This window comes from Babylonia areolata, chromosome 26 (assembly GCF_041734735.1).
Source record: "Babylonia areolata isolate BAREFJ2019XMU chromosome 26, ASM4173473v1, whole genome shotgun sequence".
Taxonomy (NCBI): Eukaryota; Metazoa; Mollusca; class Gastropoda; order Neogastropoda; family Buccinidae; genus Babylonia; species Babylonia areolata.
Window position 1 is genome coordinate 42,259,837 of NC_134901.1, and position 24,990 is coordinate 42,284,826.

The 24,990-nt window shown below is 42.9% G+C and overlaps 2 protein-coding genes across 2 annotated transcripts; both read right to left on the reverse strand.

Annotated features, from left to right (window-relative positions):
• Nucleotides 1–414: 414 nt before the first annotated feature.
• On the reverse strand, nucleotides 415–14,816 carry LOC143300722 (uncharacterized). Its single transcript, XM_076614601.1, has 13 exons — nucleotides 14,722–14,816; nucleotides 13,623–13,838; nucleotides 13,039–13,146; nucleotides 12,038–12,253; nucleotides 11,454–11,561; nucleotides 10,448–10,663; nucleotides 9,863–9,970; nucleotides 8,846–9,064; nucleotides 7,843–8,157; nucleotides 4,148–4,336; nucleotides 3,207–3,398; nucleotides 1,835–1,968; nucleotides 415–764 (listed from the first exon to the last, which is right to left on the reverse strand). The coding sequence occupies exons 1-12, from the start codon at nucleotides 14,786–14,788 to the stop codon at nucleotides 1,850–1,852; spliced, it is 2,073 nt and encodes a 690-aa protein (XP_076470716.1). The 5' UTR covers nucleotides 14,789–14,816; the 3' UTR covers nucleotides 415–764; nucleotides 1,835–1,849.
• Nucleotides 14,817–15,292: 476 nt separating this feature from the next.
• On the reverse strand, nucleotides 15,293–23,804 carry LOC143300788 (uncharacterized). Its single transcript, XM_076614718.1, has 6 exons — nucleotides 23,702–23,804; nucleotides 23,119–23,238; nucleotides 22,141–22,365; nucleotides 20,785–20,898; nucleotides 18,718–18,933; nucleotides 15,293–15,528 (listed from the first exon to the last, which is right to left on the reverse strand). Exons 1-6 carry the CDS (start codon nucleotides 23,739–23,741, stop codon nucleotides 15,293–15,295), a joined length of 951 nt encoding a protein of 316 aa, XP_076470833.1. The 5' UTR covers nucleotides 23,742–23,804.
• Between the last annotated feature and the right edge of the window lie 1,186 nt (nucleotides 23,805–24,990).

Genomic DNA, 24,990 nt, shown 5'->3' on the forward strand with positions numbered 1-24,990 from the left:
GGTGGTGTTCAGTGGTGCCTGTTCTGATTCAACGTACTTAGGACACCACCTACTAAGCCAGCTACTAACGACAATAATGGCTTAGTCACAGAGCCAGACTGAGTGAGCATTCCTCCCAGAGTGGAGACCGCCACCACGTCCCGCAAACAACAGCCCCCCCATGAATCTGAAGACACTGACAGGTCTCACCCCACGCACAGAAGTGGACTCACCCCACGCACAGAAGTGGACTCACCCCACGCACAGAAGTGGACTCACCCCAAGCACAGAAGTGGACTCACCCCACGCACAGAAGTGGACTCACCCCACGCACAGAAGTGGAGGGGTATCGAAACGGGTCACCATGAGAGCAGGGCATGAAAGGCCACAGACTTTGAGACTAGGTCTGTCTAATTAGCCTATTCCTGATTTGACTATTCTTTTAGGTCTCCACCTCGGGCTGTGGCCTCTTAAGTATTGTTTGACGTTATTTTTTTCCTGACCACAAATCTTGTACTGCCTCAGAATATTTAAATGTTATAAAGAATTTAATTTCAAGCAAGATTCCGATACATAGTCCTGATCACACATACTGAATACTGCCTCCAAAGGTAATTTCTGTTACACTGATAATATCATGTACTGTAGGTTCCTTGATCAAGAGGTAGATGATTAATAAATAGGATTGCAGGAGTGATGAGACTGGTGGTCTCCTTCATTGAGGTGTTTTCTGAATCCATGATGATCCTCTGTACTCTTCTGCTTGCTTCAGTTTTCACTTGTATCTGCCAATAAAAGAAGAATAAAAAGAAGTAAATTTGGGAACATATTTCCGTTGCCTTTATGCTCCGTTCTTCCTCTGATGCTCGACTTCTCAGGATACTTCACGTCAGAAGTAAGACCTATAGACACAGAACGTTTTCTTTTCAATCGCCAAAGATGTGGAACAAGCTCCCTGATAACCTCCGTCATTCTGATTCCCTCGCATCTTTTAAATCTCATCTCAAAACTCATCTTTTCCCTCAGCAGTAAGTTCAGTTGTGGCCGGTCCACTTCCTTTGCGTTTGCTGTGCTTGACTATGTGTGTATACATATGTATGTGTACATAACTACATGCATGTATATGAATGTGTATTGTGTGTGCGTGCGTTTATTTAAGTTTGTGCCTGCCTATGTGTGCGTATGTGTTAGGGTAGCTGTTTGATACACATGTATTGTTAAAATGTATGTATGCAGTGTGTGTGTGTGTGTGTGTGTGTGTGTGTGTGTAGTCATATTTTGGTATGTGTATGTGACATAGATGTAATGTTTTATGTTAACAAAGCGTTTTTGTAAAGCACCTAGAGCAGATTTCTGTATAGTGTGCTATATAAGTATCCATTGTTATTATTATACACGCATATATATATATATATATATATATTATAGATATATATATATATATGACTAAATTGGGATGAGAAAGCTGCAAGGGACAGGTTTGCCTGGTTAAGAGAGATGGAGCAACGTGTGTTTCAATGGCGAATGCGTTCATGTTTTTATGCATGTACATGCTTATAAGTACAGTTTGCATGTGTGTGTGTGTGTGTGAGAATAATAATCTCAAAATACTGTGACCTCTGATATGTCCTTTGCAGCTTTCTCAGTCCCTAAATTTGATTTTTGAAAATCACAATTTATATATAGGCCTAATGACATATGCATATTATCACATGCTTCTGGGGTTTCTAAAATCATTGAAAGTATGAACCATATAAATAGAAACAAAATCATGCCCGCCTTCACTTAAAAAAAAAAAAAAATCATCATGGGACTAATATATGTCAGCACACACAAATGTGTGAAGTAGGCCCACCTTGGAGAGAGGCCACTAGCAGAAGCCACAGAACCTGGCACACACTTGGTGGCCCAGCTCATCCCGGCATGGATCCTTGTCGTATTTGTCCACCAGGTCCTGACATGTCATTCCCACGATGCGATCCTCACAGTCTGCGACAGGTGAACATGCAGAGGTAGGAAGGTAGCAATGTGGCGTTTGGTATTGTCACACACACACACACACATACACACACCGTAAGTCTTCTGACAGATGCCATTACTCACTGCAGAAGCAGCAAATCTGACATCCCTCACCGCAGAAGCTGCAAGTCTGACAGTACTCGCCACAGAAGCTGCAAGTCTTCTGATGTCACTCACCACAGAAGCTGTTAAGGCTGTTAAGTCTTCTGATATTACTCACCAAAGAAGCTGTTGAGGCTGTTAAGTCTTCTGATATCACTCACCACAGAAGCTGCAAGTCTTCTGATGTCACTCACCACAGAAGCTGTTAAGGCTGTTAAGTCTTCTGATATTACTCACCAAAGAAGCCGCTAGTCTTCTGACCGAGGATATTACCATAGAAGCCACAAGTCTTCTGGCAGTACTAACCACAGAAGTCGCAAGTCTTCTCACAGACGCTATTACTCACCACAGAAGCTGCAAATCTTCTGATGGATGCTATTACTTACCACAGAAGCCGCAAAGTCTTCTGACAGATGAAATTACTCATCACAGAAGCCATGTCTTCTTTCAAATGACATTACCACAGTAGCCGCAAGTCTTCTGACTGAGGACATTACTCACCACGTTCGTTCGTTTATTTATTTATAGTCTGTTCATCTAAGATGATGATATTAGACTGAAAATAAATGATATTATTATCATTTGGATAATTATCATTTCTATCATAATGATAATTGTTATTATTAATTAGAAATCGACATTTCTGTATATTCGAATGAAAAGGGAGGCGGTTGAGGTGGAGGGGGGGCGGCAAGGAGGAAGGGACTAAGAAAGGAAGAGAGAGAGAGACAGAGAGAGAGAGAGAGAGAGAGAGAACAGAATGTGGAAAAGATAGAGTACAAAGTCTAAAATGGAGAGGGTGAGTGTCAGTGACTGGAGAAAGAAAAAACATAATATTGAAAGGGTGTGTGTGAGAGGCGGGACGGGGGAAGTGGGATTAGGACAAAAAAAATTATCAATAATCAAATATTGTATGCACTACTCCTGTAGATTATTATTTGAAAAGAGGTTCGTCTGGGGACCTACAATAAACAACCAACTGGACTATTTAACACACAGCTAGCTAACTTTAATAAAGAACAGTTTGAAATATATAACTTTTTCCAAAAAAATGTTAACATTTGACACAGAAGCCGCAAAGTCTTCTGACAGCGGACATTACTCACCACAGAAGCCGCAGGTCTTCTTGCAGATGATGGAGGCCAGAGGGTCGTTGCAGGCCCCGGGCAGTCCGTCACAGGTCAGCCCTAGTCCAACGTTGTCCTCACACCGCTCGGCAGGCGTGGTCATCATTAGAGTGCTGCTAGCCAGGGTGGATGGTGGAGACAGGGTGGTGGCGGGTGTGATGGAGGGGGTGGCTGAACCCAGAATCAGGGAGAGAGGGGATTATTTCTTAGCGTTTTTTTTTTTTTTTTTTAATGCATGAATTTGATTAATTTTTGTTTTTGTTTTGTTCATCCATTGCTGATCGTGTTCCCAATGGTGAAACTAACAATGATCTATTGTTTCATGACAAGCAGGCCTACATGTAAAACTAAAGATCACACGATATTTTGCATTTGTATGTGTGAGTTCGTGTGTATGTGCCTGTGTGTGTGTGTGTGTGTGTGTGTGTGTGTGTGTGTGTTTATGTATGTGTATGTGCACACGCACGTGTAGTATATGTGTACGTCTGTGTTGTACGTGTACGCACCGCCGGGTATGCATGCGCTTGCACTCAGATCTGCTGGCTTGACTCTGTATATAATACGAGAGACAGACACAAACTGACTAATCAACTGAGTCAAGTCAAGTCCAAGTTTAGCATCCTAAATTATTGTTCCTGTTTTACTGGCAATTAATTTGTGTGCATGATTAAAACGATATTACTATTAGTATATACTGAGACCCATTTTAGGTGGATTTCAACTCTTAATTGCACGTTATTTTACTCCATTTTGATGTGGATCCACGGTCACTAAACTAACGTGCCCACCATCTTGCTTTTCCGTTGTTGTTTTTTTTTTCGTCCCACGAACCATGGAATTGTATAACCAAATAGGTGCAGTAATTTAGGATGCTAAAATTGGACATTACCACCAAACTTTCCCTTCCCCTACGGACTCACTTGTCGCCACCACCTCCCCGCACGCGTTGCACGTCCGAGGGCAGACCTGGCGGCCATACTGGTGGCTGGCACACACTGAGGGGATGTCCACACACGTCAGTCCGTTGACCACTCGGTCCACGCAGCCACCTGCCGCGTTGGAGTCTGTCGTCGTGTCCGGCGCGTAGGTTCCAGTCTCCATTAGGGGTACTGGAAGGATCGAGAATCGTTTGAGTACTTTGGTCAGTCTTTTGGCCCTCTGTTGTTGGGGTATGGAGGATGTAGTGTAACGTCCTTAGAAGAACCGAGAATTGTGTGAATATTTTAATGAATCCTTTGTCACACTGTTGCTGGGTATGGAGGATGTAGTGTAACGTCCTTAGAAGAACCGAGAATTGTGTGAATATTTTAATGAATCCTTTGTCACACTGTTGCTGGGTATGGAGGATGTAGTGCAACGTCCTTAGAAGAACCGAGAATCGTGTGAATATTTTAATCAATCCCTTTTCACACTGTTGTTGGGGTACAGAGGATGTAGTGTAACGTCCTTAGAAGAACCGAGAATTGTGTGAATATTTTAATGAATCCTTTTTCACACTGTTGTTGGGTATGGAAGATATGGTGTAACGTCCTTAGAAGAACTGAGAATTGTGTGAATATTTTAATCAATCCCTTTTCACACTGTTGTTGGGGTACAGAGGATGTAGTGTAACGTCCTTAGAAGAACTGAGAATCGTGTGAATATTTTAATGAATCCTTTGTCACACTGTTGCTGGGTATGGAGGATATAGTGTAACGTCCTTAGAAGAACCGAGAATTGTGTGAATATTTTGATCAATCCTTTTGGCCCCCTGTTGTTGGGGTATGGAGGATTTAGTGTAACGTCCTTGGAAGAGCCGAGAATCGTGTGAATATTTTGATCAATCCTTTTGGCCCCCTGTTGTTGGGGGTATGGAGGATATAGTGTAGTGTAACGGTGTGCGAGAAAGAGAGAGAGAGAGAGAGAGAGAGAGAGAGAGAGAATGCGTGTGTGTGTGCACGTGTGAATGTGTGTGTGTGTGTGTGTGTGTGTGTGTGTGTGTGTGTGTGTTTCAATATGTATTTTTTCGCAGCCATTCCTCAAAGATTCAGTGTAAAAAAAAAAAGAAAAAAGAAAAGAAAAAAAAGGTTATAGCCTATTCTCCTTGACTAGGAAATGTGCCTCAGGCAACCAGACTCTTAGAAATTTAACTTTCACTGCAAAATTGACTTGGAATAACACACACACACACACACACTGATGAAGACGAGTGTAAGGAGAACAGAGACTTTCCAGTGAAAATCACCCACCACATAACCTTTCTGGAAGGAGCTGAGAAAAGGATGGGAAAAAAGAAAGAACCCCCCCCCCCCCGAATCCCCCCCCCACCGAAAAAAACCCCCCGCTCTTCTTGTTGTGTTCTCTGCACCTGTTAGGGATGACTATTATTGATTCGTGTTTTTTTTTCATTCTTTCTTTACTTCTGTCTGAACCAAATTGTATTTATACTGGCAATTGTTCAATGTGGAGTGATAGAATAGAACAGAACATGTCTTTATTACCAAGTGTACCCGGGGTCACAAGGAACATGGGGGAGGTGGGGGTGGGATAGTACATAACAAGATACGGACATACATCGAAAATCATACACAAACACAGATACAGCAGAAATTAGGATAAAGACAAGTGCATATCAATATAAAAACTTGTGCATACTCACACATGCACGCAACACACACACACACACACACACACACAAACTCTCTCACTCACACACACACACACACACACACACACACACACGTTTGAACAGAAGTTGCATGTTACGTGTGGATGGGGTTGATGACTAGATCTCCAGGTAGATGGTTGTTGGTGGCCACAAGTGGTAACATGTCCGCTTAGGAAGCGAGAGAATCTGACAACACGGCATCGAATCCTACACTCGCTACCATTTTCCTCCCCATTCCACCAGGACGTGAGTGATGGTCTGAACGCTAGTCATTCGGACGAGACGATAAACAGAGGTACGGGACTTAGCGCTCTGGAAAAAAATAACAACCCCGAAACAAAAAACAAAAACAAAAACAAACAAACAAACAAAAGACAAACACAACACGACAGCAAAAGAGTTGTTCCTGGCAAAATTCTGAAGAAAAATCCACGCTGCTGGTGACAGATAAGAGATATGCGTATGTGTGCGCGTGACTGAAGCATAACAGACAGGAAACGAATGATGAGCGCCCAAAGGTAACTGTCAGTTGGTTGTATCCTGGTAGGCAGGCATAGCTTGTTGTGCAAATGACTCTTGTGTTTGTAAAGCGCGTAGGGTTTGGTCTCTGACCGAGGATATGATAATAATAATAAGATGTGATAATAATATAGCCACTATATAAGAATCATACTAATAACTGATCACAAGACCAGTAATTTCTGATGGAATAGTCTGTGACATTGATATTTCTCTCTCTCTCATTCTCTTTCTATCTCTCTCTCTCTGTCTGTGTGCTTGTGTGTGTTTTGGTTTGGTTTGTCTTCCATTTTTTCATCCTTTCTATGTTAATATTTGTACTGTATCGTTAGTTAAATGTTTGGGGTTCTTTTTGTTCTGTATATTATGTAACAACTAAATAAAAAACAACCCCAAAATACAACAAACAAACAAACAAAAACCACACCAGAATAAGGAGACAAAACAAATCTGACCACAGGAACCACAGAATCTGGGACACAAAATGTCGGCCAAGAGCCCAGTACGGCTGACAAATGTCGGGGTAGCTGGCATTGTATCGAAAGTTAAATGGTCTTTTTTTTCAAAATTTATTTTTTTATTTTTTTTATTGTTCTCTATATCATGTAACAATCGAATGAAAATTCCAAACATAAAAAGGAGAAAAAAACACAAAAAACCACCCCCCCCAAAAAAAAAACAACAACAACCAACAACAACAACAAAACAACAAAAACAACAACTGACCACAGAAACCACAGAACATGGAACACAGAATGTCGGCCAAAGAGCCCAGTACGGCTGACAAATGTCGGGGTAGCTGGCATTGTATCGAAAGTTAAATGGTTTTTATTTTTATTTTATTTTATTTTTTAATATTGTTCTTAATATCATGTACCAATCGAATGAAAATTCCAAACATAAAAAAGGAGACAACCCCCCACCCCCCACACCCGAAAAAACAACAACAACAACAAAACAAACAAACCAACCCCAAAACAAAACCAACAACTGACCACAGAATCCACAGAACCTGGGACACAAAATGTCGGCCACAGCCCAGTACCGCTGACAAATGTCGGGGAAGCTGGCATTGTATCGGAAGTTAAATGGTTTTTTTTTTTTTTTTTTTTTTTTTTTTAAATTATTATTATTGTTCTTTATATCATGTAACAATCGAATGAAAATTCCAAACATAAATAAGGAGACAAAAAAAAAAAAAAAAAAAAAAAAAAAGCCCAGTACCGCTGACAAATGTCGGGGTAGCTGGCATTGTATCGGAAGTTAAATGTTATGTTTGTTTGTTTTTGTTCTTTATATCATGTAACAATCGAATGAAAATTAATTTTAAAAAAATATAAAAAAAAGAGACAAAAAAAACAACAACAAAAACCCCCAAACCCCAACAAAAACAACAAAAAAAACCAAACAACAAACCCCCCCCCCAAAAAAAAACCAACAACAACTGACCACAGAATCCACAGAACTTGGGACACAGGAGGTCGGCCAGGGCCGGGTCCTGCCGACAGATGCTGGGGTAGCTGGCGCACGTCCTCCCGTTACCCACGTGGTCCTTGCACTTGGGCCAGTGCAGAGCCGGGGTGGAGGTGCTGGGAGGGGTGGTGGTAGTGGCGGGAAAGCTCGGGGGTGTGCTGGTGGTGGTGCTGCTGCTGCTGGCTGAAGGGGAGGCGGCGCTGGAAGTCCCTGCTGATGATGGGGGCTGGGTTGGGCTGAAGGAAGGCGGGGCACTTGAGCTTGTTGTTGTTGTTGTTGTGTTCTCTGCATCTGTTTGGATGGTTATTATCATTCGTGTTTTTTTGTGGGTTTTTTGTTTGTTTTTTTCTTTCATTTCTGCTCGAAACAAATCGTATTTATTACATTGACACTTGTTCGGTGGTGCCTTCCCGGCCTTGATGAGAAGGCAGACATAATTTTTAGCAATGGTGAATACCCATCAACGGTTGACAATCGTCTTGGCAAGAAATCCCCCCAAAAGAACACACACACACACACACACACGCCCCGAATAAATAAAACTAATAAACAACAGAAGACATCTAACAGAAGCAGGCTCAATGGCCCCGAAACACTGTGAACAAAAGCTCTTCAAGACGGAAGTAGCGACTGTCACTGAAGTGAACATGGAACATACAGATCTGCTGCAGCAAGAGTTATGACACACTACAAGAAAGTTCACACTTGCATGAAAGACAAGGGATGTGTCGCCCACCTCAGGCTATGCAAGGGGGGGGGGGGGGTGGGGGGGGGGGGGGGAGAGAGAAAAAAAAGGATGTCCCATAGACGAAGTACGAAATCAAACGTTGTTTTTTTTTTTTTCCAATAAGGACCTCTGTTGAACTGGAATACTCAAAGTAGAAGTTGATTCCGTTGAGTATGGCGTTGATATACCTGTTGTGGCTGCAGGCAGCGGAGGGAACAAGGGAACGAGTAAAATGCAGTTAACAGCCTTTACCTGCTACAGTCGTAGACGGAGGAACGGTTGTAGTGGTGGTGGTAGTAGTAGGACCGCAGACAGCACAACTCTTGCGGCAGAACAGTCGTCCGTAGTCGTCGTCACACACGTTGGGAATGACGGGACAGGTCAGAGCACCGACCACGTGATCCATACATGTCTCCGTCCATGGCGGGTACGTGGAGGTGTCCGTTGGAGCTTCTGTCGTCGATGAGGAATCTAGATTGGAGAAAAGTTTAGAATAAGTCAGAACAGATATCGGGGGGAAAAACACAACGCAGATCTGGTACCATGCATGTGTGAATTCATGTGGCATGAATAGTGGTAACTGATTGGAGAAAAGTTCAGAATACATCCGAACAGATATCAGGGAAACAACAACAACAACACCCAAAGCAGATCTGGTACCATGAATGTGTAAATTCATGAGGCACGAGTAGTGGCAACTGACCTGATGTTGCCTGTCAAAGTTTCAGGCTTGTGGTTTTCCCTTTGAAGTTTAGGCTACTCTTTGTAGGTCAAGGACAAATCTAGCTACTGCACCATCTCTGCTCATGTTATTTATAATGTGGCTTCGTGAAATGAATATGAGTGCTTTGTTCTTTAACGAGTGGATTATACCAACAGAGTGCAGACTGTCACAATTTCAAAGAATGAATTAAAAGATCATGATTCGTTTTAAGTGCAGTGGGGCATGAGAATATGGCGGGCGTGGGTACTGGAGGTGGGAAGGTGTGGAAGAGGAGGGATATTTTGAAAAAAAAAAGAAGTCTCTACTCTACTTACTGAATCACAAACTTGTTTATATGAGGATTTACTATTACTGGACTACACTCATGTTGTCACATTTCTGCCATGACTGTTGATGTTACGAGTCACATGATCGTTGTTGCTGCCAGTTGCGAAGAATTTGGAGACACACACACACACGCACACACACACACACACATACACATACACACCCCTAAAAACATGCACGGGCATATACGAGCAGCCATACACAATAAAAAGGCTTACTGCACAGTTTGCAGTATTTTCTGCACAGGAGGGGAGCGAACTTGGAAGAGCAGACATTGGGCAGCATTGCACACTCCAGTCCATGGCCAACCTCATCAGTGCAGGTGTCTGTCCCCGTGGACGGTGGATAAAAGACAACAATAAATGACGTCAACAACCTTTCCCAAATAGAATGACATTCACTCGCACGTGATATTTCATATTTTATATTCCACATATTACTGAACTTCAGGTTTGTGATGTCTTATAGGTTAATGTAACATTTTTTCCCCAACAGAGGCAATCTTGTCCAAAAGGCTGGTATCCTCGTTGCCCTGAATGCTGACAAGTTCAGGATGATTCATGTGATCAGTCCACTTTGAAGATTTCCACGAGATGCATCTATATTCATCGAGTTTCACCGATGAAAAACAGAATTTAAACATAACAGGAATGTTATATCATTGTGATAGAACAAAAACCAACGACCAAAGATTTGTTTGCTTTCAGCTGATTTTTAAATGTGTCAGACAGACACACAAGTTCTAGGCTGTGTCAACTACCTTCTGGAAAAACAAACGTATTCCAGTTAGGAACAGCACTGACCTGCAATTGGTGTAGTGGGAACGGTTGTAGTGGTGGTGGTAGTAGTAGGACCGCAGACAGCACAACTCTTGCGGCAGAACAGTCGTCCGTAGTCGTCGTCACACACGTTGGGAATGACGGGACAGGTCAGAGCACCGACCACGTGATCCATACATGTCTCCGTCCATGGCGGGTACGTGGAGGTGTCCGTTGGAGCTTCTGTTGTCGAGGAGGAATCTAGATTGGAGAAATGTTTAGAATAAATCAGAACAGATATCGGGGGGAAAAATACAATGCAGATCTGGTACCATGAGTATGTGAATTCATGAGGCATGAATAGTGGTAACTGATTGGAGAAAAGTTCAGAATACATCCGAACAGATATCAGGGAAACAACAACAACAACACCCAAAGCAGATCTGGTACCATGAATGTGTAAATTCATGAGGCACGAGTAGTGTCAACTGACCTGATGTTGCCTGTCAAAGTTTCAGTCTTGTGGTTTTCCCTTTGAAGTTTAGGCTACTCTTTGTAGGTCAAGGACAAATCTAGCTACTGCAACATCTCTGCACATGTTATTTATAATGTGGCTTCGTGAAATGAATATGAGTGCTTTGTTCTTTAACGAGTGGATTATACCAACAGAGTGCAGACTGTCACAATTTCAAAGAATGAATTAAAGATCATGATTCGTTTTAAGTGCAGTGGGGCATGAGAGGATGGTGGGTGTGGGTACTGGAGGTGGGAAGGTGTGGAAGAGGAGGGATGTTTGAAAAAAAAAGAAGTCTCTACTCTACTTACTGAATCACAAACTTGTTTATATGAGGATTTACTGTTACTGGACTACACTCATGCTGTCACATTTCTGCCATGACTGTTGATGTTATGAGACACATGATCGTTGTTGCTGCCAGTTGCGAAGTATTAGTAACACACACGCACGTTGCGACACACACACATACACATACACACCCCTAAAAACATGCACGGGCATACACGAGCAGCCATACACAATAAAAAGGCTTACTGCACAGTTTGCAGTATTTTCTGCACAGGAGGGGAGCGAACTTGGAAGAGCAGACATTGGGCAGCATTGCACACTCCAGTCCATAGCCAACCTCATCAGTGCAGGTGTCTGTCCCCGTGGACGGTGGATAAAAGACAACAATAAATGACGTCAACAACCTTTCCCAAATAGAAAGACATTCACTTGCACGTGATATTTCATATTTTATATTCCACATATTACTGAACTTCAGGTTTGTGATGTCTTATGGGTTAATGTAACATTTTTCCCCAACAGAGGCAATATTGTCCAAAAGGCTGGTATCCTCGTTGCCCTGAACACTGACAAGTTCAGGATGATTCATGTGATCAGTCTGCTTTGCAGATTTCCATGAGATGCATCTATATTCATCGAGTTTCACTGATGAAAAACAGAATTTAAACATAACACGAATGTTATATGATTGTGATAGAACAAAAACCAACGACCAAAGATTTGTTTGCTTTCAGCTGATTTTTAAATGTGTCAGACAGACACACAACTTCTAGGCTGTGTCAACTACCTTCTGGAAAAACAAACGTATTCCAGTTAGGAACAGCACTGACCTGCAATTGGTGTAGTGGGAACGGTTGTAGTGGTGGTGGTAGTAGTAGGACCGCAGACAGCACAACTCTTGCGGCAGAACAGTCGTCCGTAGTCGTCGTCACACACGCTGGGAATGACGGGACAGGTCAGAGCACCGACCACGTGATCCATACATGTCTCCGTCCATGGCGGGTACGTGGAGGTGTCCGTTGGAGCTTCTGTTGTCGAGGAGGAATCTAGATTGGAGAAAAGTTTAGAATAAGTCAGAACAGATATCGGGGGGAAAAACACAACGCAGATCTGGAACCATGCATGTGTGAATTCATGTGGCATGAATAGTGGTAACTGATTGGAGAAAAGTTCAGAATACATCCGAACAGATATCAGGGAAACAACAACAACAACACCCAAAGCAGATCTGGTACCATGAATGTGTAAATTCATGAGGCATGAGTAGTGGCAACTGACCTGATGTTGCCTGTCAAAGTTTCAGTCTTGTGGTTTTCCCTTTGAAGTTTAGGCTACTCTTTATAGGTCAAGGACAAATCTGGCTACTGCACCATCTCTGCTCATGTTATTTATAATGTGGCTTCGTGAAATGAATATCAGTGCTTGTTCTTTAACGAGTGGATTATACCAACAGAGTGCAGACTGTCACAATTTCAAAGAATGAATTAAAAGATCATGATTCGTTTTAAGTGCAGTGGGGCATGAGAATATGGCGGGCGTGGGTACTGGAGGTGGGAAGGTGTGGAAGAGGAGGGATGTTTTGAAAAAACCAAAGAAGTTTCTACTCTACTTACTAAATCACAAACTTGTTTATACGAGGATTTACTGTTACTGGACTACACTCATGTTGTCACGTTTCTGCCATGATTGTTGATGTTACGAGTCACATGATCGTTGTTGCTGCCAGTTGCGAAGTATTTGAAATACACACGCACGTGCACACACACACATACACACCCCTAAAAACATGCACGGGCATACACGAGCAGCCATACACAATAAAAAGGCTTACTGCACAGTTTGCAGTATTTTCTGCACAGGAGGGGAGCGAACTTGGAAGAGCAGACATTGGGCAGCATTGCACACTCCAGTCCATGGCCAACCTCATCAGTGCAGGTGTCTGTCCCCGTGCACAATGGATAAAAGACAACAATAAATGACGTCAACAACCTTTCCCAAATAGAATGACATTCACTTGCACGTGATATTTCATATTTTATATTCCACATATTACTGAACTTCAGGTTTGTGATGTCTTATGGGTTAATGTAACATTTTTCCCCAACAGAGGCAATATTGTCCAAAAGGCTGGTATCCTCTTTGCCCTGAACACTGACAAGTTCAGGATGATTCATGTGATCAGTCTGCTTTGCAGATTTCCATGAGATGCATCTATATTCATCGAGTTTCACTGATGAAAAACAGAATTTAAACATAACATGAATGTTATATCACTGTGATAGAACAAAAACCAACGACCAAAGATCTGTTTGCTTTCAGCTGATTTTTAAATGTGTCAGACAGACACACAACTTCTAGGCTGTGTCAACTACCTTCTGGAAAAACAAACGTATTCCAGTTAGGAACAGCACTGACCTGCAATTGGTGTAGTGGGAACGGTTGTAGTGGTGGTGGTAGTAGTGGGACCGCAGACAGCACAACTCTTGCGGCAGAACAGTCGTCCGTAGTCGTCGTCACACACGTTGGGAATGACGGGACAGGTCAGAGCACCGACCACGTGATCCATACATGTCTCCGTCCATGGCGGGTACGTGGAGGTGTCCGTTGGAGCTTCTGTTGTCGAGGAGGAATCTAGATTGGAGAAATAGGAAAGAATAAATCAGAACAGATATCGGGGGGAAAAACACAACGCAGATCTGGTACCATGCATGTGTGAATTCATGTGGCATGAATAGTGGTAACTGATTGGAGAAAAGTTCAGAATACATCCGAACAGATATCAGGGAAACAACAACAACAACACCCAAAGCAGATCTGGTACCATGAATGTGTAAATTCATGAGGCATGAGTAGTGGCAACTGACCTGATGTTGCCTGTCAAAGTTTCAGGCTTGTGGTTTTCCCTTTGAAGTTTAGGCTACTCTTTGTAGGTCAAGGACAAATCTGGCTACTGCACCATCTCTGCTCATGTTATTTATAATGTGGCGTCGTGAAATGAATATCAGTGCTTGTTCTTTAACGAGTGGATTATACCAACAGAGTGCAGATTGTCACAATTTCAAAGAATGAATTAAAAGATCATGATTCGTTTTAAGTGCAGTGGGGCATGATAGTATGGCGGGTGTGGGTACTGGAGGTGGGAAGGTGTGGAAGAGGAGGGATGTTTTGAAAAAAAAAGAAGTTTCTACTCTACTTACTGAATCACAAACTTGTTTATACGAGGATTTACTGTTACTGGACTACACTCATGTTGTCACATTTCTGCTATGAAGTTTCTATCTACTTACTGAATCACAAACTTGTTGTTTATATGAGGATTTACTGTTACTGGACTACTCATGCTGTCACATTTCTACCATGATTGCTGATGTTACGAGTCACATGATCGTTGTTGCTGCCAGTTGCGAAGTATTAGTAACACACACGCACGTGCGCACACACACACATACACATACACACCCCTAAAAACATGCACGGGCATACACGAGCAGCCATACACAATAAAAAGGCTTACTGCACAGTTTGCAGTATTTTCTGCACAGGAGGGGAGCGAACTTGGAAGAGCAGACATTGGGCAGCATTGCACACTCCAGTCCATGGCCAACCTCATCAGTGCAGGTGTCTGTCCCCGTGCACAATGGATAAAAGACAACAATAAATGACGTCAACAACCTTTCCCAAATAGAATGACATTCACTTGCACGTGATATTTCACATTAATTTATATTCCACATATTACTGAACTTCCGGTTTGTGATGTCTTATGGGTTAATGTAACATTTTTTCCCCAACAGAGGCAATCTTGTCCAAAAGGCTGGTATCCTCGTTGCCCTGAACACTGACAAGTTCAGGATGATTCATGTGATCAGTCTGCTTTGCAGATTTCCATGAGATGCATCTATATTCATCGAGTTTCACTGATGAAAAACAGAATTTAAACATAACATGAATGCTATATCACTGTGATAGAACAAAAACCAACGACCAAAGATTTGTTTGCTTTCAGCTGATTTTTAAATGTGTCAGACAGACACACAACTTCTAGGCTGTGTCAACTACCTTCTGGAAAAACAAACGTATTCCAGTTAGGAACAGCACTGACCTGCAATTGGTGTAGTGGGAACGGTTGGCGTGGTGGTGGTGGTAGTAGTAGGACCGCAGACAGCACAACTCTTGCGGCAGAACAGTCGTCCGTAGTCGTCGTCACACACGTTGGGAATGACGGGACAGGTCAGAGCACCGACCACGTGATCCATACATGTCTCCGTCCATGGCGGGTACGTGGAGGTGTCCGTTGGAGCTTCTGTCGTCGCTGAAGGTACTGGGTCAGGGAAAAGAGAGAAGAAAATCAAAACAGGTGAAGGAGATGACTGAAACGGACCTGTGAGACAAAAAACAAACCATAAAACAAAAGAAATCTGCCACAGTGCAGGAACATGATACATTGTAGCAAAGCCGGGTAGTCATGTCTACACTGATCATCATTCCAGTGTTCTGATGTGCAGAATGGTTAAGGTGCTCATTTGCCAGTGCAGTGTCTGTGAGGGTCTGGGCTCACCCTCCCCCCACCCCCCAAGCCTGACTGGAAAAAATCAATCTGAGCGTCTAGTCTTTCGGATGAGATGATAAACCGAGGTCCCGTGTGCCGGACTTTGTGCACTGAAAAAGAACCCACAGCATCAAAAGGGTTATCCTCTCGTAAAATTCTGTAGAAGAAATCCACTCTGATATTTACACATACATAATTCATGCCTGGACTCAAGGGGTCAGGGGTTGGGTTAAGCTGCTGGTCAGGGCATCTGCCTTGCAGATGTGGTGTAGCGTACGTCAGATTTATCCGAACGTAGTGACGCGCCCTTGAGAAACTGCAACTGAAACAGGAAACTGAAACTTTAATGTGTTGACACATGTTGGGGTCGAATCAATTGATATTTGAACTTTTTCATGACTTCATATCGGCCCTCCAGCCACGATATTTCACGATTAACTCACTCAGTACGGCCAGTCCTCTCTTCTCCTCTACACACACCCCTCGGATGTCCAGTGGGTGTCTGAATGACCCAACCTTTAGCTTCCGTCGTCAGAATTGTGGTATTCTTTGTCAACATTCACCTCTTCAGTATAAGAGCCTTCCGCTTGCAATATTTTGATGATGGTAACTGGGGTGAAACGCTGTTAACGTCGTCTCTTTCGCCGTTCGTATGGAGAGAGTTAAAGCATCAAACTCATATCAAACACACCACACACAAACTGACATGCTGGCGTGATGCCGGAAGAAGAGCAGGAGATATATATATTGGAAAGGTATTTCAGTAATTTGCTTTATTCATCTCTTTATCTGTTTAGTCTATAAGTCTTCTTCTTCTTCTTCTCCTTCGTTTGTGGGCTGCGACTCACATGTTCATTTTTACGTGTCTGACCGTTCTTAACCCCGCCGTTTAGGTAGTCACACTCCGTTTTCGGGGGGATTTTTGTAAGCTATCCGTTCAGATGTTTTCTTGAAGACTAATATATATATATATATATATATATATATATTTTTTTTTTTAAAGTATAAAAAGAAGAAGAAAATTAGAGCCTGCAAAGCTAAGCGTCTGCATCACATGCACACGGGTAGACATGGTAGACATGCTAAGTTTAACTGTGACGACCTCCAAACCACGAGGCAAGTAGATCTGTTTACTCAGATGATGGTCAGCAGTGAACACTTAGGCATAAAAAGTGATGATTGTGCAAATAAAAACCAGCGGCCTTCTGAGCCTCCTTTCAAATAACATGTGCGAACAAACGATAGCATCAGCATCAGCATCCTGATTTTCCGTTCGAGGACTTGCTGAGCACCGGTGTTGATTTAGCTACCGGTACTGGTGTCATTGCTGCAAGCTATACTGATGTGTTTTGTTCTTTATGTGTTACAGGCGAAAAAGAGGGCACAGCTGGACATACACACACACACAAACTAACACACACGCAGACAGACACGCACGCACGCACACACAAACATACACAAACAAACAAGAAACAGTGCCATTTTTTCAGACCAACACTGTTTACACAACTGAGCACAAAAAAAGGTGGCTACTCACATCGCCATAGAACAAACAGATTGGATGCTGCAATACAGAGCGTGTATATACATACACTATAACGACCGTCACTACTTACCGCACAGTTTGCAGAATCTTCTGCACACAAGTGGGGCGTACTGGGAGGAGCAGACGTAGGGCAGCATTTCACATGTCATTCCATAACCAATTCTGTCAGTACAGCTTTCTGCGCCTGTTAAAACAGTGGCGAAAAACACAACAACGAACAACGCTAACAATAACCCTCTCGTCTCACCCCCTTAACCCTTTCACTGCCAAGCTCGCATTTATACACAGACGTGGTAGAAGACCCATGTCACTGAAAGGTGACCCATTCCTTGGTCTGTTATCCATGAACCTACTGCTCTTAATGTTCGGTGGTAGGACAGGCCATATTTTCTATACATCGCAGGGGGAATCCCCAGCTATTCTCAGCCACTGTCTTTTCTGTGTTCATACCACAAGGGAATTTTGTACTCTAAATTGACTGGCGGTGAAAGAGGTAAATAGATACCTCCGTTGTGATACAAGTCAGTACTACATAACATTCTCCCTCGAAATATGCTTAATGTGGAAAGGCAGATTTGTGTACCTAAGGTTGTTCTCTTTGAGTTATGTCTTTTGAATCAGTTCAGTTAAAAGAAAAAAACCCAAAAAACATAGCCACGAACTTGACACCTTTTCCCCACAATCACTCGTAATCGGATGGATTCCCTTCATGAAACAGAATATTGCACCTAGAAATCCCGATGCTTTAGCAAATAATTCCAAAAACATTTTATATAAATTTTTTCACAAAAACAGTATTGCTTATTCAGAAGTCACACATACAAAGAAAGCTAAAAACTTAAATCTGCTGTCAGATTAAAATGGGTATTTTCTAATAATAATATACATTTGACCAAAATAATGGTATACATCTTGCGAAAACAAAAATTAGCAACAACAACAAAACAGGACAATATAGTCAGAATACAGAAAAAAAAACCAGATGCCAGAAAGAACCAGGCACTGCAGAATTTGTAAAGGGTGAGGATACTATTTCTGGCTGACTTAACTCACTCAGTACGGCCAGTCCTCTCTTCTCCTCTACACAGACCCCTCGGATGTCCAGTGGGTGTCTGAATGACCCAACCTTTAGCTTCCGTCGTCAGAACTGTGGTATTCTTTGTCAACATTCACCTCTTCAGTATAAAAGCCTTCCGCTTGCAATATTTTGATGATGGTAATTGGGGTGAAACGCTGTTAACGTCGTCTCTTTCGCCGTTCGTATGGAGAGAGTTAATCAGCACCCTCATTAGGAAGAGACGTTTTCATGAAGGAAAAGTTCACCCAGAACGATGGATGATTTCTGGAATTAATTGCGCTTCGTTAAACTGTGCGAACCGAGGTTCACAAAGTAAAATGCAGTTAACAGCCTTCACCTGCTACAGTCGTAGACGGAGGAACGGTTGTAGTGGTGGTGGTAGTGGGACCGCAGACAGCACAACTCTTGCGGCAGAACAGTCGTCCGTAGTCGTCGTCACACACGCTGGGAATGACGGGACAGGTCAGAGCACCGACCACGTGATCCATACATGTCTCCGTCCATGGCGGGTACGTGGAGGTGTCCGTTGGAGCTTCTGTCGTCGCTGAAGGTACTGGGTCAGGGAAAAGAGAGAAGAAAATCAAAACAGGTGAAGGAGATGACTGAAACGGACCTGTGAGACAAAAAACAAACCATAAAACAAAAGAAATCTGCCACAGTGCAGGAACATGATACATTGTAGCAAAGCCAGGTAGTCATGTGTACACTGATCATCATTCCAGTGTTGTGATGTGCAGAATGGTTAAGGTGCTCATTTGCCAGTGCAGTGTCTGTGAGGGTCTGGGCTCACCCTCCCCCCACCCCCCAAGCCTGACTGGAAAAATCAATCTGGGCGTCTAGTCTTTCGGATGAGATGATAAACCGAGGTCCCGTGTGCCGGACTTTGTGCACTGAAAAAGAACCCACGGCATCAAAAGGGTTATCCTCTCGTAAAATTCTGTAGAAGAAATCCACTCTGATATTTACACATACATAATTCATGCCTGGACTCAAGGGGTCAGGGGTTGGGTTAAGCTGCTGGTCAGGGCATCTGCCTTGCAGATGTGGTGTTGCGTACGTCAGATTTATCCGAACGTAGTGACGCGCCCTTGAGAAACTGCAACTGAAACATGTTGGGGTCGAATCAATTGATATTTGAACTTTTTCATGACTTCATATCGGCCCTCCAGCCACGATATTTCACGATTAACTCACTCAGTACGGCCAGTCCTCTCTTTCCTCTCTTCTCCTCTACACACACCCCTCGGATGTGCAGTGGGTGTCTGAATGACCCAACCTTTAGCTTCCGTCGTCAGAATTGTGGTAGTCTTTGTCAACATTCACCTCTTCAGTATAAGAGCCTTCCGCGTGCAATATTTTGATGATGGTAACTGGGGTGTAACGCTGTTTACATCGTCTCTTTCGCCGTTCGTATGGAGAGAGTTAAAGCATCAAACTCATATCAAACACACCACACACAAACTGACATGCTGGCGTGATGCCGGAAGAAGAGCAGGAGATATATATTGGAAAGGTATTTCAGTAATTTGCTTTATTCATCTCTTTATCTGTTTAGTCTATAAGTCTTCTTCTTCTTCTTCTCATTCGTTTGTGGGCTGCGACTCACATGTTCATTTTTACGTGTCTGACCGTTCTTAACCCCGCCGTTTAGGTAGTCACACTCCGTTTTCGGGGGGATTTTTGTAAGCTATCCGTTCAGATGTTTTCTTGAAGACTAATATATATATATATATATATATATATATATATATATATATATATATATATATATATACATTTTTTTTTTAAAGTATAAAAAGAAGAAGAAAATTAGAGCCTGCAAAGCTAAGCGTCTGCATCACATGCACACGGGTAGACATGGTAGACATGCTAAGTTTAACTGTGACGACCTCCAAACCACGAGGCAAGTAGATCTGTTTACTCAGATGATGGTCAGCAGTGAACACTTAGGCACAAAGTGATGATTGTGCAAATAAAAACCAGCGGCCTTCTGAGCCCCCTTTTAAATAACATGTGCGAACAAACGATAGCATCAGCATCAGCATCCTGATTTTCCGTTCGAGGACTTGCTGAGCACCGGTGTTGATTTAGCTACCGGTACTGGTGTCAATACTGTAAGTTATACTGACGTGTTTTGTTCTTTATGTGTTACAGGCGAAAAAGAGGACACAGCTGGACACACACACACACACACACACACACACACACACACACACACGCACGCACAGACACACACACACACATACACAAACAAACAAGAAACACAGTCATTTTTCAGACCAACACTGTTTACACAACTGAGCACAAAAAAAGGTGGCTACTCACATCGCCATAGAACAAACAGATTGGATGCTGCAATACAGAGCGTGTATATACATACACTATAACGACCGTCACTACTTACCGCACAGTTTGCAGAATCTTCTGCACACAAGTGGGGCGTACTGGGAGGAGCAGACATAGGGCAGCATTTCACATGTCATTCCATAACCAATTCTGTCAGTGCAGCTTTCTGCGCCTGTTAAAACAGTGGCGAAAAACACAACAACAAACAACGCTAACAATAACCCTCTCGTCTCACCCCCTTAACCCTTTCACTGCCAAGCTCGCATTTATACACAGACGTGGTAGAGGACCCATGTCACTGAAAGGTGACCCATTCCTTGGTCTGTTATCCATGAACCTACTGCTCTTAATGTTCGGTGGTACGATAGGCCATATTTTCTATACATCGCAGGGGGAATCCCCAGCTATTCTTAGCCACTGTCTTTTCTGTGTTCATACCACAAGGGAATTTTGTACTCTAAATTGACTGGCGGTGAAAGAGGTAAATAGATACCTCCGTTGTGATACAAGTCAGTACTACATAACATTCTCCCTCGAAGTATGCTTAATCAGGAAACGCAGATTTGTGTACCTAAGGTTGTTCTCTTTGAGTTATGTCTTTTGAATCAGTTCAGTTAAAAAAAAAAAAAAAAAAAAAAAAGCCACGAACTTGACACCTTTTCCCCACAATCACTCGTAATCGGATGGATTCCCTTCATGAAACAGAATATTGCACCTAGGAATCCCGATGCTTTAGCAAATAATTCCAGAATATACCCATGACGCCAAAACATTTTATATAAATTTTTTTCACAAAAACAGTATTGCTTATTCAGAAGTCACACATACAAAGAAAGCTAAGCTTAAATCTGCCGTCAGATTAAAATGGGTATTTTCTAATAATAATATACATTTGACCAAAATAATGGTATACATCTTGCGAAAACAAAAATTAGCAACAACAAAACAGGACAATATAGTCAGAATACAGAAAAAAAACAGATGCCAGAAAGAACCAGGCACTGCAGAATTTGTAGAGGGTGGGGATACTATTTCTGGCTGACTTAACTCACTCAGCACTGCCAGTCCTCTCTTCTCCTCTACACAGACCCCTCGGATGTCCAGTGGGTGTCTGAATGACCCAACCTTTAGCTTCCGTCGTCAGAACTGTGGTATTCTTTGTCAACATTCACCTCCTCAGTATAAGAGCCTTCCGCTTGCAATATTTTGATGATGGTAATTGGGGTGAAACGCTGTTAACGTCGTCTCTTTCGCCGTTCGTATGGAGAGAGTTAATCAGCACCCTCATTAGGAAGAGACGTTTTCATGAAGGAAAAGTTCACCCAGAACGATTGATGATTTCTGGAATTAACTGAGCTTCGTTAAACTGTGCGAACCGAGGTTCACAAAGTAAAATGCAGTTAACGGCCTTTACCTGCTACAGTCGTAGACGGAGGAACGGTTGTAGTGGTGGTGGTGGTGGTAGTGGTGGGACCGCAGACAGCACAACTCTTGCGGCAGAACAGTCGTCCGTAGTCGTCGTCACACACGCTGGGAATGACGGGACAGGTCAGAGCACCGACCACGTGATCCATACATGTCTCCGTCCATGGCGGGTACGTGGAGGTGTCCGTTGGAGCTTCTGTCGTCGAGGAGGAATCTATATTGGAGAAATAGGAATGAATCAGCAGAGAGACAGAAGAAGACTAAAAACAACAAACAAAAAACAAAAACAACAATAAAAACAAACAAACAAACAAAAACACAAACACAACTTGAAAGCCATGTTATGAATGCTTTTTCAGTCATCATGGTCAGCAAGTCATTTAACTCACTCAGTACGGCCAGTCCTCTCTTCTCCTCTACACAGACCCCTCGGATGTCCAGTGGGTGTCTGAATGACCCAACCTTTAGCTTCCGTCGTCAGATCTGTGGTATTCTTTGTCAACATTCACCTCTTCAGTATAAGACCGTTCTGCTTGCAATATTTTGACGATAGTAATTGGGATGAAACGCTGTTAACGTCGTCTCTTTCGCCGTTCGTATGGAGAGAGTTAACTTCTTCAATGGGACTTAACCAGGGATACAAAACAGCGCCTTTGTTGCCACTTATTCTTCCACATGTAATGAGTGAATCACAAAACACACACACACACACACACACACACACACACACGTACACAGACTGTCGAGACAAGGTGATTACATAGACTCATTGTACACACGTGAATCAGCAACCTCTCTCTCTCTCTCTCTCTCTCTCTCACACACACACACACACGCCGTGTACCCTATTGAGTTCTCTCTTATACATTCTCTTTCTCTCTAACACACACACACACACACACACACACACACACACACACACACTCCGGGTTCAGGCAGTATAGAACCTAGAACCTTTACCACTTACCGCAGAACTTGCATGATCTCCTGCAGAGAAGGGGCGCATACGTAGAGGAACAGACGTAGGGCAGCATTTGGCAGGTCATCCCATAGCCAATGTTATCCTCGCAGCTCTGCGCCACTGCCACTGGTGGAGAGAGAGAAAAAAATGGACACTGACAACTCACACTGCGCCTGTCCTCGGTTCAGCCAGACCAAGCTAGGATCTATGTGCTTTACATACATGAAGCCATTTGCGCAACAGCCTCCCCCCCCACCCACCCCACCCACCCAATTCCCCCTCCACCCAAAAATGAAACAAAATTGATTCAACTTCCTCTCAAACCGTTTCAATACTTTTGACATGGAAACCAAGAAGAAAAAAAAAAGAAAAAAGAAAAAGAAAAAAAAAAGTATTTCAAAAGGTGAAAAAGGACGAACTAGAAGTGTCTTAAAGATGTGTGTCTGCATTTCACTGACAGCGAGGGTGAAAAAAAAAAAACAGGCAAAAAAAGAAAACGGGAACTGCACAATGCTTTGATTTGCCTGACGACTCTCATACCAGGTCTGAACTGATGAAACAATAACTGAAAAAGGCTTTGGCTTATTACCCCCCAAAAGAACTCTCCCCAAAACGTGTAAGTTTCTCATGTCTGGTTCTTGTGAAATCTTCCTGGAATGATCCCTGTCTGTTTGTCTTTCACACACACACACACACACACACACACACTGGCGACGTCGGACACGGAAGGGTCTGAAAACTAGACCTTATATACGTGAACATCACTCGCGGATTCTGGTGCACGCACTGAACTGAAGAACACACAAATTAGCTGTCACAGAGTTACACGTCAAGTCTCACCTCTGGCCTCTTGGGACACCCAGATGAGAAGGAATACAGACACAGCACCTCGCATTTTTGTTCAACAACACGCTACGTTCACGTATAAAAAATGTTTGCCGCGATTTAATGAATGCTTACATTAAAAAAAAAACACCAAAAAACGGGCGTCTCTATCTCTTTGCCGTGTTCACAGACATAAGTAAGAAAGCGTGTGCACCACCAGACCACAGCACCCCACGACTGAAATCAGAATTAGCTGTTCCAAGATAACGATAGTAATGTTGAATGCTATTGTCCACCACGCTTTCCTAGCGAACGTAAGGTATTCCATGTGCCTAAGCTTACCGATCAGTTTTGTTAAACAAAGAGGAAAAGAGAAAAAAAAGGTAATTCCACACGTGCGCGTTTCGATAAGACGATAAAACCGAGATCCCATGTGCAGTATGTCTCAGGCACGCATAAAAAAGCCCATAGTAATAAAGAGGTTCCAGAAATACATTCCATGTAAAAGCCAGTTTGGTAAAACTATACATGCACACTCTCGTGATGAGCTCTTTCCCAGAGGCGAACCCGAGTTTACACTAATCTTTGTGACAAAAAGACAGGAAAAAAAAGAAAGAAAGAAAGAAAAGAAAAGAAAAGAATGGAATATAACATAACATGATACAAATCAAAACAACACAACACAAACACACAAACACATGAGCGCGCGCGCGCACACACACACACATGTCAGTCAAATGTAAAGAACCAAAATTCAAAGACATTTGAGGAAATGAGCAAGAAAAGTGTGTTCGCGGAGGTTATCTCCTTCCCCCGCCCCCTTCTCTCTCCCTCTGCGTGTGTGTGGTGTGGTGTGGTGTGGTGGTGGTGGTGGTGGTGTGTGTGTTTGTGTGTGTGTGTGTGTGTGTGTGTGTGTGTGTGTGTGTGTGTGCATGCGTATATGTGTGCTCGTGCACATGCAAGTCAGTGATCAAATCGGTTTGTCATGCATCTCAAGCTGCTATCCAGGGTGACTCATATAATTATGGCCAATAATCTCATTTTTCAATCAAG